This window comes from Cetorhinus maximus, chromosome 20 (assembly GCF_964194155.1).
Source record: "Cetorhinus maximus chromosome 20, sCetMax3.hap1.1, whole genome shotgun sequence".
NCBI classification, from domain to species: domain Eukaryota; kingdom Metazoa; phylum Chordata; class Chondrichthyes; order Lamniformes; family Cetorhinidae; genus Cetorhinus; species Cetorhinus maximus.
In genome coordinates this window covers 10,750,685-10,768,142 of record NC_135898.1, presented here as the reverse complement: position 1 = coordinate 10,768,142, position 17,458 = coordinate 10,750,685, and the positions used below count along the sequence as shown (strand labels likewise).

General features: G+C 46.5%; 1 protein-coding gene across 2 annotated transcripts in view; it reads right to left on the bottom strand.

Moving 5' to 3' along the window:
• Window positions 1-17,458, bottom strand: part of sema4c (sema domain, immunoglobulin domain (Ig), transmembrane domain (TM) and short cytoplasmic domain, (semaphorin) 4C) — an 82,880-nt gene that overhangs the window by 20,993 nt on the left and 44,429 nt on the right. For both annotated transcript variants that reach the window (XM_078565469.1, XM_078565470.1), the window contains exons 3-7: window positions 14,470-14,621; window positions 9,710-9,772; window positions 8,557-8,655; window positions 6,229-6,325; window positions 1,085-1,201 (exon numbers count right to left, since the gene is read on the bottom strand). In XM_078565469.1, coding sequence (XP_078421595.1) covers window positions 1,085-1,201; window positions 6,229-6,325; window positions 8,557-8,655; window positions 9,710-9,772; window positions 14,470-14,621 — 528 coding nt within the window. The remainder of the gene's footprint in view (window positions 1-1,084; window positions 1,202-6,228; window positions 6,326-8,556; window positions 8,656-9,709; window positions 9,773-14,469; window positions 14,622-17,458) is intronic.

The window sequence follows — 17,458 nt, the reverse complement described above, 5'->3', positions numbered from 1 at the left end:
GTCTGAGAGACCACACCACCTGGCAGATTGAAGGGGAGATCAGCGCAAACTAATTTATAAGCTTATTCCGTTTTGGGATGTTACAGAGGGACCTGGCACTTTGTCACATCATCTGCAACCCTCTGAAGCAAGACAATGATAGCCTGCACAATTTTTTTTGTGATTCACCCCAAATCACCAATTACTGCTGGGCTTCAGCTCCCACATGGACTGCCATCATGTCTAAATAAATGAAGCTTCACATGTCAGCCTTGGGCAATGCAACGGAGCTCTGAACCTGCCCTTAACATCAACCTCACCACCGACAAGTGCGACAGGACAGCAATCACCCCAGAATGGCTTTGGCCTCACCATTCCAAGCTCCACAGCAATGGCAGCTTTTCCTCTGTTTCTGTACTGCAGTGGGGAAAGGGATGCTAATATAACCGGGGTGTGCACTTGGGTATTCGGTTAATACTATGTTTTTGCTGTCTTTTCCTTGGTTCCTATGTTTCTGGCTGGAGAGGCAAGCTCCAAAAAAGTTGGTGGGGGCTGGGGGGGGTGGTTTCATCAGTAGGAGTGGGGAAATGAGGTAGTCCTATGGCTAGATGCGGTAGTTCTTGGTTTTACTGAAATATTAACAGGGATTTCCTGCTTCAATTGAAGAAAGCAGGTAAAGGCTCTTGGAGGACTGAATGAAGCAGGAGAGCCAAGATGAGTTTAAAAAATCAGTATTCTGGTGTCATAACAAGAATGAAACCAATGCAGAACGTGTGGGTGGAGAGAAAGCCTCAAGCTTTCCTATAGCAGTGCACCAGCCTCGGGGATAGGGAGCAATGTTGCAGACTTCCCAGTTAACTTTGACTCGTCAATTTCCATGGTCACCATCAGTAATCTGCATTCGACAAAAAGGCTGGCAATGCACATGACCTCTATCAGCATCTATCAGGGGAGTTCGATCGCTCTATCTAATCCTGTGCTGTAGCCGACCTGATGCTAACATTCAGTGCTTGCTGTACAAAGAATCCCATTCCTCAGAATTCCCACTGTTTATATGATCAGCGAGTTAGTAATGCAGGGGGTGTACGTGGTTACGAGACCTTACCATTCAGCCAGGAAGCGAGATGTTCTGTCTTCGTCGAGTAGTGTTGCCCCAGATGCCGCAGGATAACCGCTTCTGTGCCAAGGAAGTTGTTCAGGGTCGCGGAATAAAATTCTCCATCTGGAAAAGAGAGCACAGGAGCATAATCCAACCCAGATCTGCTTTTGTTAACAAATAAAACACGCCCGCGGAAAAAGGAACCCGAAGCAACGCACACGTTTTTGCACGGCAGCCGACAACAGGGTGGGCAGTCACGGAAAAGGAAAGGTCAAAGACAAGAAACTGCCGTGCAGTGCACGGAATCACTGCCGCGAGGGCTGGCGAGGGGGAGGGAGGGAGGCAACTCCCCGATTCACTTCCCTGCACACAACCCATCGTCTAGCTCCCACTATTTCAGTCGGTAGATCATTGTCAACTTGGGCCCAAGATTCGTTTGGAGGGCTGTTCACCCAAGACTTAAAGCAACACACAAGCCCAATTCTCCTTCCCGTTTACCTAGACACCATAACATCAAAGGTTTCGCAATTCAGAAAGGTCCCTCCCTGCCCAGCTTAAGCTGCTTTCTTTCAAGTACCTGCCTTTTGCCTTCAGTGCTTTTATGTGGGTGCGAGCCAACTGATGCACAGAATTCCCAAATGCATTGTGTAGCTCAGTGTAACCTATTCTCCGCGCTTCCCCAAATCCCATTTACTTCACATTCTCTCCTCATCAAAAAATGCTGTATCTGCTACTGCTTCCGCCCCCCCTCCCCCCCTCCCCCGGCTCCTTTCAGAGCTTCCTCCTGCCAATGCGAATCCCTTCACTGCCCATCTGTCGGTATTTTCCAGGCCAACATCACTACATTGGGTTTCATGGCGTTAAATTTTATTTTTCATCTTCTGCAGAGCAGCATAACTGATGTGAACCTTTTGAAAAGCCATTAGCTTCACTCTCTGTTCCTGCTGGCTCCCTACTTAGGAATCAGCTATAAATTTAACATGCTTAGAATTGGTTCCAGAATTCCAGGCCATTTATCCAGATGAACACAAGACTAAGTACTGGCCCCGGCATGCCTCCTCCATCAGTCTTACTCTCTATCTCACAAACACTCCATTTTCTATTCTTCAAGAACATCCTGCACTGTGCCACATTCCCATGACATTTAGTTTATTTTGTTCCTTTAACAAGCCTCACACGCACTTTCGAACAAAAGCCAGTTGAGAGCAGTCAGAACTGGGAATCCTGGCTGATTTCTTTTGACCCCCACACTCTTCGTCTCCTGGGGAATGACAGCCAAGCAGAATCAGCCGACCCCATTGCAAAGTGCGAACGCAGCTAATGGGCAAAGGTGAGATTGCACACAATCTACAATCGGGCAGCCTGCCAACATTTCTGGTCCAGGCAACCCGCAGTGAATTGTGGAAAGATTGGAACTGGGAGGGGGGGGGGGGTCACTCTTCCTTCCCCCCATCAAGCCTGTGCCAGCTCTCAACCAGTACCATCTCCTCCAATTTCAATCCGCTGCCCTTCCTAGTAACCTTCCTGACCAACAGCTAAAGGGAGACAGTACTGGGAAGTAAAAGGAGAGCTGGTGAGAGTCAGAACCCTTAGACAAGGAGAAGTCAGAGGGTGGGGGAGGAGGAGAAAGATCTTTCAAAACATAACCAGGGTTGACGTCAATGCAAGGTCAACCGTGTGAAGTTTACAGTGCAGTTCAGCACTACCACTCCGTTTACAATTATCATATCATATTGCCACTTCCTGTTATGCATTTCCCATGCAAAGATAATTTTGTGGAAAACTAGCTCCCACGTTAACCAGAATTGACTTGCGCATTATGGAAAACGCAGAGATGCACACAACTCCCTGACAGGACTGGGTTTTGTTGGATAAGGAGTTTTGGAAGGAGAGACAGCTATCTTTAAGTGTAATGAACACCCCAAGGCACATGAGAAGTCTACTGGGATATGCTGACAGTTGTATATGAGCTGGCCAGCAGTGTATGTTTGGATGGTTTAGGGGGAGTGAAAGGTCAGAGGGTGGCGGGGGGGGCCAGTGCAGTGTTTGGAAAGCATGCTCGGTGTTTGTACAGATCAGTTTACTCTAGTAATCAAGTGGAAATGGAGCCGGCAGACAGGATAACTGATAAATAAACACGTCCATCCAACTTGTGCAATCTATTCCCTCCCTTGAACATCAACAGCCCTCATTTCTGGGACTCACAGGCCTCGTTTGGCAAAGGAGCTCAACAACAAGCCAGGCACAGACCCTTGTCTCAGATACCTCTCCTGGGCTACTTCACTCCCGTTTCCTCAAACCTGGCTTCCTGTGTTAAAGGCATCGACACACGCCGTGCGGCAGTTTCATGGTGAACGGCACCATTCTCGCCATTTACAAGGTTGAGGAGCAGAAATCTGGGAGTCTGCGTGAGGTCCAATCCTGCCCTCACCCCACAGCGGCCAGCAGGAGCTGGTGGATGAAGTTCAGGCCCATTTCTGGCCTTCCCGAACCCAGGAACATGGAGAACAATTGCATCGGCCCGAGGTGCTACCCTTGCCCACTGCCCCCACCCCACACATCAAACTAACTCAACGCAAAACCACAGGTGGAATCTGGTAACTCTGGTCAAGGTGTTGCCATTATCCAGGAGGGAAACTAAAATACTTCTGTTTATTTTCACACAACACAGCAGAAACATTATGCTTAGTTTGCATCAACCAGCACTGGCCGAGTTTGAATCACAGACCGACGGGTACACAGTTTCCAGAGGGAGCCCATTACCTGGCACACAATCGCACTGCAGTTCTATTGTCGCTTCTAACTCACTGAAGCCACAACGTGGTACCACATCCAGGCTCACATTTCAAATGCATTGCCTTCAGATGCACTAAACTACATACAAATATATGAACATACGAATGAGGACCAGGAGTAGGCCACTCGGCCCCTCGAGCCTGCTCTGCCATTCAATACCATCATGGCTGATCTAATTGTAACCTCTCACCTACCCCTGAAAACCTTTCACCCCTTGCTTATAAAAACATATTTGCTTCGGCCTTAAAAATATTCAAAGACTCTGCTTCCACCGCCTTTTGAGGAAGAGAGCTCCAAAGACTCATGGCCCACAGAGAAAAACATTCTGCTCATCTCTGTCTCACATGATTTTTAAACAGCAGCCTCTAGTTCTAGATTCGCCCACAACAGGAAACATCATCTCCACATCCACATGGTCAAGACCCCTCAGGATCTTAAAGGTTTCAATTAAGTTGCTTCTTCCTGTTCTAAACCCCAGCGGATACAAGCCTAGCCTGTTCAGCTTTTCCTCATAAGACAAACCGCCCATTCCTGGTATTGGTCTAGTAAACCTTCTCTGAACTGCTTGTAACGCATTGACATCCTTCCTTAAATAAGGAGACCAGTACTGTACACAGTACTCCGGATGTGGTCTCAACAGTGCCCTGTACAACTGAAGCACAATCTTCCTATTTTTGTAATAAATTCCCCTCGCAATAAACGATAACATTCTATTAGCTTTGCTAATTACTTGCTGTACCTGCAAACAAGCCTTTTGTGATTCATGCACCAGGACACCCAGATCCCTCTGGAATCTGAGAGCATTGCAATCTCTCACCATTTAGAGAATATACTTCTTTTTGATTCTTCCTGGGAAAATGGACTATTTCACATTCACATTATACTCCATTTGCCAGATCTTTGCTCACTCACTTAACCTATCTATATCTTTTTGTAGCCTCCTTATGCCGGCTTCACAACTTAGTTCCTACCTGAAGAGTCATTCGGACTCGGAACGTTAACTATATTCCTCTCCGCAGATGCTGTCAGACCTGCTGAGTTTTTCCAGGTATTTTTGTTTTTGTTTCAGATTTCCAGCATCCGCAGTATTTTGCTTTTATCTTAGTTCCTACCTATCTTAGTGTCATCAGCAAATTTAGCAACCGTACCTTCTGTCCCTTCATCCAAGTCATTTATATAAATTGTAAACAGTAGAGGCCACAGCACTGATCCCTGTGGCACTCGTTACAACCTGCCAACCAGAAAAAGGCCCCTTTATGCCTACTCTGTTTCCTGTTAGCTAGCAAAGCTTCTATCTACGCAAATATGTTACCCCCTGCACCATTAGTTTTTATTTTCCGCAATAACATTCGATGTGGCACCTTGTCAAATGCCTTCTGAAAATTGAAGTTCAGCACATCCAATGGTTCCCCTTTTTCTACAGCATATGTGACTTCTTCAAAGAGCTCTAATAAATTGGTTAAACATGTTTTCCCTTTTACAAAGCCCTGCCATAACATCTCTAAGAATAGCTTCTAACATTTTCCCAGTGAGGGATGTTGCTAACTGGCCTGTAGTTCCTGGCTTTCTCGCTCCATCCTTATTTGAATAAATGTAGTTACATTTCCTATTTTCCAATCCAATGCAACCTTCCCCAAATCTAGGGAGTTTTGGAAAATTAAAACCAACACAGCCACGGTCTCACCAGCCACTTCTTTTAAGACCCGAGGATGAAGTCCATCATTACCTGGCGACTTGTCAGCCCGCAGCTCCAACAATTTGCTCAATACCACTTCCCTGGCGAATGCAATTTTCCTGAGTTCCTCCCTCCCTTCCATTTCCTGATTTACAGCTATTTCTGGGATGTTGCTTGTATCCTCTGTAGTGAAGACCGGTGCAAAATATCTGTTCGAATCATCTGCCATATCCTTATTTTCCACTTGTTTTCCCAGGCTCACTTTCTATTGGACCAACGCTCACTTTGTTGACTCTTATCTTAAGTATCTACAAGAACTCTTAATATCCGTCTTTATATTTCTAGCAAGCTTTCTCTCGTACCCTAATTTATCCCTCCTTTTTGTCATTCTTTGCTGCTCTTTATATTCTGTCCAATCTTCTGACTTGCCACCCTTCTCTGCCCAATTATATGCTTTTCCTTCAAGTTTGATACTGTCTCGAACTTTTTTAGTTAAACTAGTTTTTGTTTCAACATCAGGGACCAGGGAGAAACAAAAACAAAATGGATGCCCCAGTTGGAACCCTCCCTCCAACTATTCCCCTCACATTCAGCCACCAAGCAACAAGATGTCACAGCTCGTGAAAACACAAGTACTTGTTTTGGAGGGATTATGCAACCAAGGGCCTGAGTTACTCACCCACAATCAGACCAGTGTGACTTTGGGCAGGGCCATAAGGGAACTTGCCCTTCCCATCCTCCATGGCCGCATTGTTTAAAGTGAAATTTTGCACATCCTGGAAAATGAACAAAATAATTTTATTCCCAATTATCAGTTAACATCTCAATCTTTTCCCTTCGTCTAAGTAATTGCATGGTGTAGATAAAGTACACAAAGTATCAACCGAGAGGAAGCGCTATTAATTTGAACAGACCCTAGACCCCGAGATGAAAGGGGAAGCAGTGCCGTCGTGATATTGTCACTGGACAAGTAATCCAGAGACCCAGCGCCATGCTCTGGTGACCTGGGTTCAAATCCCACCACGTCAGATGGTGGTATTTGAATTCAACAAAGACAAAAGTCTGGAATTAAAAGTGTAAAGGTGCCCACTGTCGGAAAAAATGCATCTGGTTCACTTATGTCCCATAGGGAAGGAGATCTGCCATCCCTACCTAGTCTGGCCCACATGAGATTCCAGATCTACAGTAATGTGGTTGACTCTTGCGTGCCCTCCGAGATGATCTAGCAAGCCACTCCCTTTCTCGAGGGTAATTAGGGATGGCTAATACATGCTGGCCTAGCCATAGATGGCCACACACCATGAATGAATTTTAAAAAAAACCTTACCCAATAAGCACCTTTGAATAGCAGCCAAGAGAAAAGATGATTTAAAAAATGAATGGCTGGTGTCACCCTTCCCCATGTTCAGACATTATCCATTTCCCCTGCCCGGTGTCACTCTTCCATCTCCCAAACCTCATGAGAATCAGCTGATAGCTATCACTGCCCACCCAGACAAGGAATCCGCCAACAACAGTCATCACCCACCACATGCAAGCTTTATCTCTCTTGCACCCGCCCCATCCTCTGGTTGGTGTCACTGACCCAGTTCAGATACTATTGACTTCTGCACTTCTTTCATTCCCGTTTAGTCTCGATCTCCACAGTGACCAAATTTGAGGTATGATTGAACGCAATGCTCATTTTCAGGGCCTCCTTTCAAAATAGAACCAGTTCAGAGTGACAGGGTCTGACGAAAAAATGGTCCCCTTCAGAGACAAGTCCTTTCCATCAGATCCACCCAGTAAACAACAGGTCTACTATTACCCTGGTTTAACCTGCCATTGCAGAGGATGGAGACCATACTGTGTGCATCCTATTGTGTCTCTCCCCAACCTCAGCAGAGCTGTGATCTCTGTTGATTCACAGTCTGATCAGAGGATACAGAGCATGCAACGGGTGGGATTGACCATGTGCCAGATTGGGGATTTGAAGGTGAGTTGCTCTCCCCTGTAGCTAGGCGATTGGTGCACAGTTTCACTGCCAGTGTCCCAGTCTGCTCATTTCCTGCTTTGTTCCATGCCAGCCAAGAGACAGACAGTGAACCAAGGCTGAAAAATGAGAAGGAGAAGCCATTTTGAGACCTTGGGTACCAGGCAGATTGTGTTACTGGCGAAATATAGATACCTGCAAACCTGTGTTACTGGAACGCAATGCTTGAAAGGGGAATGGAAACAGATTCAAATGATAACTTTCAAATAAGAACTGAGTATATACTCAAAGTGGAACAAGTTGCAGAGCTATGGGGAAAGAGTAGGGGACAAGGAAGAACCAGATAGCCCTTTCAAAGAGCTAACACAGCCATGATGGGTCAAGTGATTTCCCGTCAACTCCTGGTGTGTCACATCATTGCATAAGGCCACACCCACTGCTGGAATGGAGAAAGGGACTTCCCCAAGACAATCGTGCTCCCCTCATCAGAAATCTCCTATGTCCACCCATAGAAGCCACTAAGGCAGGCAAAGGTTGCAGGACATCAGGAAGGGAGAAAGGGCATCATCTCCAGAATCCTGCACAAACTCTGGTGGGGTAGTGTGATTTTACCACATGACAGGGGAATGGGACATGGATTGGAACTTACAACTCCAGCCGTCACCCCCCAATAATCCTATGCTTTGAAATAAAAAAAAAGCCTTCATTTAAATTGCTCCTTCTATGACCTAAGGACACCCAACTCCAGACAATGAAGCATTTTCACCTACATCTAGCCACGTGATAATGACCAGTAATCCATTTCAGTCATGTTGCTTAAGGGGTCATTTTTGGCCAGGATGCCAATACTGCTCGTCTTCCAATTGCGGTGAAGGGTGTTTTACATCAAGGGCATTCGTTTAACATCTCATCTAAAAGGCAGCACCTTAGTGCAGCGCTCCCTTAACACCCCATGAGAGAAAAAAAGGAAGGAACAAGAAAACCAAGATGGAAGACAACGGGAACCAGCAACCTCACCATGCAAAGGGTACTCACGATATATGTGCACCTGGGCTGAAAGGCATAAGTCCCACAGGCGTATAGATGAGTACTGTTGAAGCTCTGCAGGAAACGAATGTAGTTGAAGCAGTCAGTCTGCGAGGAGAGAGCAAACAAACAGCTTAGTCCTCAATCATTAGCAAAAGCTACTTACAAGATTCAGGCATGGTTGACTAAAGCACAAAGCTGTCAAGTGCCAAGACCATTTTGCTGATTGCCTGCTACACAAACATTGCATGGGGTATAGAAGTGAGCTCAGGCTCATTGATCTCTGCTGGGTGCTGGAATTGCCCTCTGTACTCAAGGGCTACAAACAGAGAAGACAGAAATACAGAATTAACTGTATTTATCACTCCTGAATTACGATCCAGTCACTCAACAACAACTTGCATTTGCCTCGTGTCTTTAACATGCTAAAATGATCCAAGGGAGTGTTATCTCCAAAAAAAAAAATTGACATATAACTTGCATCAGAAGATACTAAGACCAAAAACTTGGTAAATGATGTCAGTTTTAAGAAGTATCTTTGAGGAGGAAAGGCAGGGATGCCCGAAGCCAGCAGAAAGGAGAGAAGGTATTGAGCTCAGACTATCTACTGGAGAAGGCGGGGTGGAGGAGGCTGGGGAGAGAGAGAGAGAGTGAGAGAGAGAGAAAAGGGGGCACAGAAAGAGAAGGGAGAGAGGAAGGGATAAGACTGTAGAGCAGCCAAGCCCAAATGGTCTAATTCCAGTTTCGCGTTGCAACAATGGGCCTCAGTTTAGAGGGAGATTGGAAAACCGTGTCCAAAATGTAGCCCTGTGTAGCAGTCTGGCTTTTGTTTAGGATGCATAAACTTACAGCCAGAATTTAGGCGCACTGTGTTTATTTAAACTCAGAGCACTGGTGCGCTGTCAAAACTTCTTGGTTCTCATGAAAAATTGAAGTAGTGTCCTCAGATTGGCAACCATCCAGCACAAATTCGAAGGCAAAAGGAAAAACGCCACCTTATCCCAACACAGTCCAGGCTGCAATGTTATGTTCCTGTGCTGCGTGCCTGCAGGATGACCCCAGGTTGCCCTTTGCATGCCTCGGTCTAATCCCTTTACTGTACGCTCTGTGCTTCTGGAACAAACAGCCATTTCATAACCTCACAGCCGACGCTTGAATATACCTGGTTATCTTTCCCCTTCTGAACACACTCCATTTTCTTCTCAATTGGGGCATCCCAAACAATCTGTTTCAATAATGAAAAAAAAAAAGAACCCATTACAATGCAAGTCACTGAAGCACACAAATGGCCTTTGCTTTCCAGACCCTGTCAGCGTCGCACACCCTCAATTTTCTCTCCCAAGGTGCTGACTATCTGGGGTCCAGTTCCATGGGCACGGGCGATCCTCTGGTAGCTCACCCAACCACGCATCCCTCATACATGCCCCCAGACTAAGCATGATACAGTACAGGTATGTGCAAGATTACATAAAGTAGGTTTGGATTCTCTGACATATCAAAGGCTAATAGGTGATGTACTGGAACATTTCTGGTTTTTGAAAAGAATTGATGAGGCGGTTGGTGTGGGGGTGGCAAAATCAAGGACAAAATTATAGCCAGGCCATTCAGGCAGGTGGTTCAGAAACATCCTTCACACGAACAGTAGTCTAAGTGTGCAACTCTATTCCACTCATAGCAGTATTAATTATGTTAAACCTGTGGTTGGTAGATTTTTGCAAGCCTATGTATTAAGGCGTATGGAGTCAAGGCACATAGGCTGGGGGCAGTATGATCCCACTCAATTGCGAATCAGGCTTGAGGGGCTGAATGGCCTCTTCCTCTTACTATGTGGGCCTGTCTCAGTCGCTCGTGTTCCACTCTGGGTATTTGACCTGTGCTCCCCAGCAGGGAGTGCAGGTCAAGGATTAGGGCAGGAACCCTCTCTCCATTCCCAGAGTGTGTGGCCAAATCGAGTACTCATGCCGGAGGAGTTCAGCTAAACTTGCAGCCTTGACCATCTGCATTAGTATCATAGCAGGACGTGCATGTACCAGCTGAGACATGCCCACTGCCCGACCCAGGTCCCTCCTGCCAAACTCCACACTGATGTTTGCTCACCAACAGGAACAGTCAAAGCTGAAGCACCGGCTCCAATATCACCCTGCAAAATGCATGCCGCAAAGGGGTCTGCTGTTATCACCAATAGTTAATAGTAGCATCCTTAAATGTAGCAAAACATCCCAGTTAACAGTGCTGCCATAGAAATGACCCCAACCAGGGACAGCAACAGCACGAGGCGGTGCCGTTCAAGAGGTCTTTGAAGCAGGGCAGGGGAGCAGGGGAGTAGCAAGCAAGGCAGAGCGACACAAAGCCATACAGGGAGGCAGGATTCCAGATTGCAGGGCAACAATGGCAAGAGAGTTTGCAATCGGCAATGGAGGAGTTAGGGCGGGGGGAAAATGGAGCCCCATTGTGCTCCTGAGTATTAAGGCTGGAGTGTGAACCATAGTTCAGAGGTAGAAAGAAACAAAACCACTGGACGCATCATATGCCAGGCGAAGGAGTTTGAAATAACATGCTTTGGGTAGGAACAGGGAGCAAGTGAGGGTTGAACAAGGCAATGGAAAAATGGCTGAGTTGTTGGATGAGTTATTCATCCTCTTTCTACTGCTATTCAGACCAAAGAGGAGAACAGCAGCATCCTCCCACTTACAGGTACTGGAACTCCCACCTCCTTCCTTCATTCACAGCTGCCATTTCCTCTTTGGTTGGAAGGCAATCACACAAGGCCAAGGGCCGGAAAATTGTTATTTGTGAAGCGCATACACAACTTTGGCCTGCTTCACAGCCTCAGGACGTCCCAAAGTGATTCAGAGTTAATGAATGACCAAATAAAACCAGCCAGGCTTGGGGATCTCACATACTCGCCAGTGCTTCGCAACCCGACCAGTGTACCAGAGGGGGTGAATCCTACACAGTGGGAATAAAACTGAGAAGAGGCTTCGATAACAGGGCCCATCCTGTTCCTGCGGCCTGTCGGTGTTTCTGGGTTTACGATGTGGGGAGGTACAGGCATGGCAAATTTCTTCTTCAAAGACGAATGCTAAGGGACAGCAAATAACTGATTCTACTCCGATTAGTTTATCAGATTTTATCTCCAATTCTCATACTTTGGGACTTTTAATTTTTTTCCCCCCCCCCACAGAAAGTATTTGGGAATGCGAATGTATTTAAATGTAGATGTTTTCTGGCAATGTGCACTTGCACAAAGTAGAAAGACTGCACTGAGGCCTAGGGTGTGAAAGTTATTCAGCTGAGCTTTGATGTTGCTCCTTCATCAGACTGAACAATGAACGGTCAGGTGAACCCAGTGATCGACTAACATCCCAATGGCAGTGTTAGCTCCTGGCCGTGAACACAAGGAGATGTAGAAGAGAGAGGTGGGGGTGCATGCAGACAGTTTGACCCAGCAAAGACTGAGAAGCCAGTCAACTTTTTTAAAAAAAAACTTCAAGTTGGAAAGGCATTTAAGCGCAGACCAGGGCAACATGGAGCCAGCATGAATTTAACGAGGAGTTATTTTGTCCAGGCCGTGCTGCTGCAAGGAGATGTGCTTTGTGCAATATTTTGCATTGTTCACCAAAAACAGTTTGCACACTTGGAGCTGAGAGAATCAGATTACAGCTGTTCACCCATTGTGAAAGAAAGCAGCTGAACCATTCTCATGTGGCCTGTCTTATCATGCCCACTCAGTTCTGAGATTGAAGCAGCACACGTGAAGCATGCTGACTGAGGCACTGCGACATTTATGTGAAACCGATTAATATCACAGGTCAAAGGAATCTGGAGCGCGCGCGCACACACAGACACACACACAGACACACACACACGTACACAGACACACTCTCTCACTATCTCTTTTTTCAGGCTTCTGGGGGCTGAATAGACTGGCACAGAGCTACAAGCCCATTTGTCAGTGAGCAGAACAATACCATTCATCCAAAAGCGCCCTTGAATTCGAGCCAATGCCACTAAAATTAAACACGGTAATTAAGGAGATATTTATAAGACAACATGTGAGCAGCGGGAACGGAGAATTGACTTTAGCTGTAATTTAAAACTAGCTATCCTTTCTTCCCCTGACGATATTGTTATGTCTCTCTGTTGTGACAGGTAAATATGCAAGGTTACATAACCTTGCTATATTCTGCAGGTTGTACCGAGATTACTAGAATAAAAATTCTCATGACCTCTTTGGAACACTGGTACATGTTGTGGGTGGCGGGGGGCGGGGGGTGCAGGTGCGGGTGGGGAAGTGAGGAAGGGGCCAGGGATGGGGCGGTCAATAAAAGCCCTCGTCTTGCTCAAAGCTGCAACACGGCTCAGATTAAGGCAGAGCCAATGAGACCCCACTCCCAAACCTGACCCACAGATGCACACTGAAACCTCCAGATTTCAATTGTTCCATTGTAACACAGCCAAGTGGATACTAGACATTTCCCTACAAGACAGCCCTATGGCACAGGAGCCCATTCGGCCCATTGTGCCTTTTCCAGCCCTTTGCAAGAGCTATCGAATTTGTCGCACTCACCTCACCACGCCAAAGCATCCCAGAATTTTCCCTTTGTGCAAATACTCAAGTCCCTTTTCAAAATTATCTGCTTCCACCGCCCTTTCAGTGCATTGCAAATCATAACAGTTGTTTGCATTCGAGAAAAATTCTCATTTCTCCTGCTTGTACCCATAACTTTAAATCTGTGTCCTCTAGCTCCTGGCCTACCCACTAGTGGAAACAGTTTACATCTTGGGGGCAGATTGGGGGGAGAGACATGGGTGAACTGTGAGCCCTGACCCCCCCCAAGAGGGTCACGGAACTAGATTTTGGGGTTGCCAGCTCCCAGGCCACAATGGCAGCCATGGGGATCACAGCGAGTTTTGAGAGCCGCGCGATCCCTTTAAAATGTTTGGGTTTCTTTGTCCGTGGATATGATTTCATCATCTGTCCTCTGAGGCCTGATTGTTGTGACGGCCACAGTTTATAATAAGGTGGGTCTTCGCTTTTCTATGGGAAAAGCCAGCTGTTTTAAACCTCGGCCTCCCCCTCCCACTCCACCACTCACTCCCTGCCCCCTCACCCCCATCCCTCCAATGTTCACTCTGGGGTCGCACAAAGTCAGAGGCATTAAAATGGCGCCACGTTGGTGAAAAAGGTTTGGGAAGCACTGGTTTACACAACGAGAAACATTTCAGAGGGTCAGTCGTAGCAGCTGAATACATTTCTTTCCCCCCCAACTTGCTGTATGGGGACCACAAATAACTAGTCTTACTCACAGCCTGGTTGGCTTTTGTCAATGAGCAGGAAAAGCAGAAGGAAGCTGCAACATCTCACACACTGGGCAGACCGTAACAGGTTGGCCAGAAGGTGCCAAAGAGGTTGGCATATGGACCTGCTCTTTATTCCATGAACGGCCAAGGAGGGGGACTGCAAGAGACAACTGTAACAAGCCCAATGTTGTCTGGCTTACCAACAAAATGTTCTTGTAAATGAGTGTGGTGCAACGTCACACGAGTTAAGTGACAGAGACCTGGCGGGAAGCAAGAAGTGCAAACCTCATACACAGCACGGCGATATACATGCTGACCTGAAAATAAACAGGAATGGTTCTTACCAATAACAGCCTGCAGTAGTATCGTCAAGGTGACAGACAAACTCTCAAGAATCCAAATTCAAGACGAAACAGAGGACAATATAGGTAACTTATAATAACTTGCCTTGGCACCATTAAACGAGAGGATTATTATGGCTTCCCAGTTGCTCAACTTGCCAGCAGCATCAAGGCTAACACACAAACACTGGTCATTTGGGTGAGGAGCTCTGAGTCACCCCAGCAGACTGTTGAAGTCATATCTGACACAGGCTGTGTAAAGTAAAATGTTCCTTACCGTTTCTTTCACCTCCTTTGTAATATTGTGCATGAGAAGGGCAAACACTGCCTCTCGAGCACCGACGTACAGAATCTGTTCATCTTCATCCAGTCGCAGGGTGGTGTAGTTGAAGATATTGGGTTTCGAGAAGCGTTTCACCTCTTTCAGGGCTGCAAGAGAGAAGGAGGTTAGCTTCCGGGTAATTGTCAGCTGCCATTTCAAATTGCAGCCAAAGCCTGCACATCAGGAAACTGAAATACTAGCGTGTCAGCAGTGAAAATCTCAAACAAACCACAAGACCTCTCCCATCTTCCCCACAAGTTGGAACATTCTGTGTCTGCACAATCACAATCCTTCATCATCTTCCAAGTCCTCTACGAGGTGAGCCCTCGGTCTTTCTCTTTTCCAGAGTGAAGATGCCCAGCCTGTCAATCCTTTCCTGCTATATTATCCACTCATTTTCATTATCACCCTTGTAATTCTTGTCTCCGCCCTAGCCAGAACCTCCTTATATCCTTATTGTAATATGGCGACCAGAACTGTACGCAGTGCTCAAAGTGTGGTCAAACCAAGGTTCGATAGACACTTACCATAACTTCCCTACTCTTCAATTCCATTTCTCCAGCAATAAACACCGGAACTCGGTTTGCCTTTTTTATGACATTATTAACCAACTTCACAATTTCGTGATTGGTCTATTTGGTACTCGTAGATTCCTTTGTGCCTCCACCACATCTAGATTCATTTAGGTATGTTTGCTCCTTAACTTTATTGGCACAGCGTGATACCTCACGGTTAGAGAGTTTGGATGTGAAAGGTGCTGGGTTCAAGTCCCAGTTAGGGGCTTAGACATAGGCTCAGCTAGGAGAGGTTAGATTAAATCATTTAATGGTGGGACTCAGTGCGGAGTAAGATCAAGTGCAAACTCCATGATAACTGCAGGGAGTGCCATCAGAGACTGCTCAGTTGTTTTAAGCTCTGGCATTGGTGGTTCAGTGATAGATTCTCACTTGCCATACAGCAGGCCCAAGTTCGATTCCTGGCCAATGCAGGGCAACTCCTTTTATTTAGATATTCACTTGCATTGCCATAGCCTCCAGGGCCATGAGCCAAGTGCTGGAAAATGGGATTAGTGTCGTCAGATCTTTATTGACCGGCGCAGACACGATGGGCCAAATGGCCTCCTTCTGTGCTGTAAACATCTATGAGGAGTCATTGTGGTCTCTGCTCTCTGCTATAGTCTCACCACTCTTAACTCATTCTGCTTCTCGACGCACACTGGAGGTTACGAATAGCTAACAGCCAACACTAGGAAACCACAAGTGCTTGCATCAGCTGGCGCTCGTGGTCTGATTTTTAGGAGATCAAGGAGTCTCCGGGAACTACAAATATCACATAGTTCCGGTTTCACTGGAGGTGGAGGGTGATTACTGCAATTTGGTACTGCCTCCGATGAATTATGGTTTCAAACTTCAGTACCCACCCAGGACACCAGTACCATTCCAATGATAGCAGGCAGAGCCCCAACCCACATTACAGCTGCCCATGAGATGACTTAGTGTTTTATTACTACAATGACTCAGAGAACAGAATGCTTATTTTTAAACCCAACATGTTCGAATGCAACAGCATAATTTCCTGTGTGACACTTATCCTCCCTTCAAACCTTGCTCCCACAATCAATGACAGATCGGGAACCACCAGCACTTGACCCTAGTGTTAAACATCTCAATATGGTGTCTATGGGGAAGGGGCAGATGCATTATTGTCCTGCTCCATAGTTGAAGAGTCTTTGTAACAACACTGCAGTGCTAATGAGAAATGTGTGTGCAGTACCTCCAGAGGGCACAGGGAGGTATCCAACGTTCCTGTCTCCCGTAATTCCTCTAATCGGCACAGCTGAGATCAAGGAGATAGAGGAGGCTGGGTAGGTGACATCAGATGCCCACATCGCCACGAGATACCAGGCCGCAGTGAAAATGGGATCAAACTCAACTTTAGAGCTGTTATTTCTGTTCCACCAAATGTTGCATTGCCGCATGTCCTTGATATTACAACTGAACATGAAATCAGGCAGTCGGATGTTCTCCCTGCTTGCTGCTGTCACACTATGAACACTGTGGAAGTGTACTTAGCACTTAGCACACTGTGGAAGTGTAGAACAGCTCCCTGGACACAACTGGGAGAAACCTCAAAAGATTCTCCTCCCTCATCGAAGGTTTCAGGAGATTTTGGTTATCGAATGAGAATAGCCTCTTAATAATTTCAGAATGCTGGAAATGTGACATCCTTTCTCTGCACTCGCACTTGTCACCTAAGTGAGGGTATGAGGCCAATAGAACACGAACAGCCAAAAACTGTTGAGTCAGCTCATTTGGCGAATGTTCACTGAACCTGCTGCATGGAAGGAGTTATCTTTAGAACTGCTTGCTTTTAATCTGTTGACACTAAACGCTACAATGCAAAAACATAAGAGGAGAGCGGTTCCCAGGATCCAGCCCCCAAGTCAGACCCCAATGATAAATGCATGAACGCTTAATCCATGATGACATGGATCTTGCAATCCACCCCTTTTACACTGGGCTGCTCCACATTCCTCCAAACATTCTCCACAAGGGTTCACAGATGAAACCTCTCACTCTGCTGCATAAACGCTGACTGAGCTGCTGTGCCTTCGCCCACTTTCAGCTTTTGTTAAAGGTTTCAAACATACAAAGCTTTCTTTCTCTTCCATTTAGACCCAGCTCAAAGCCCTGAAATCAATTGCAGGGAGTGCTCAGTTACTCCAGTCAGATCCTGATTAGGCCAGGCAGAGAGCGATCGTGTACCAAAACATTAAGTCATCTCCTTGGCCGCAGTGAGGTGGGCTAGGGCTCTGCCTGCGGTCACTGGAATTGTACCAATGGTGTTCTTCTGGCTGGAGCAGGTGGCACACTTATTGGCGCACACAACTTGCTCAATCCAGATCACCAGTGCTGCCAATTCCCTCATCCCACTACAGTCCAAT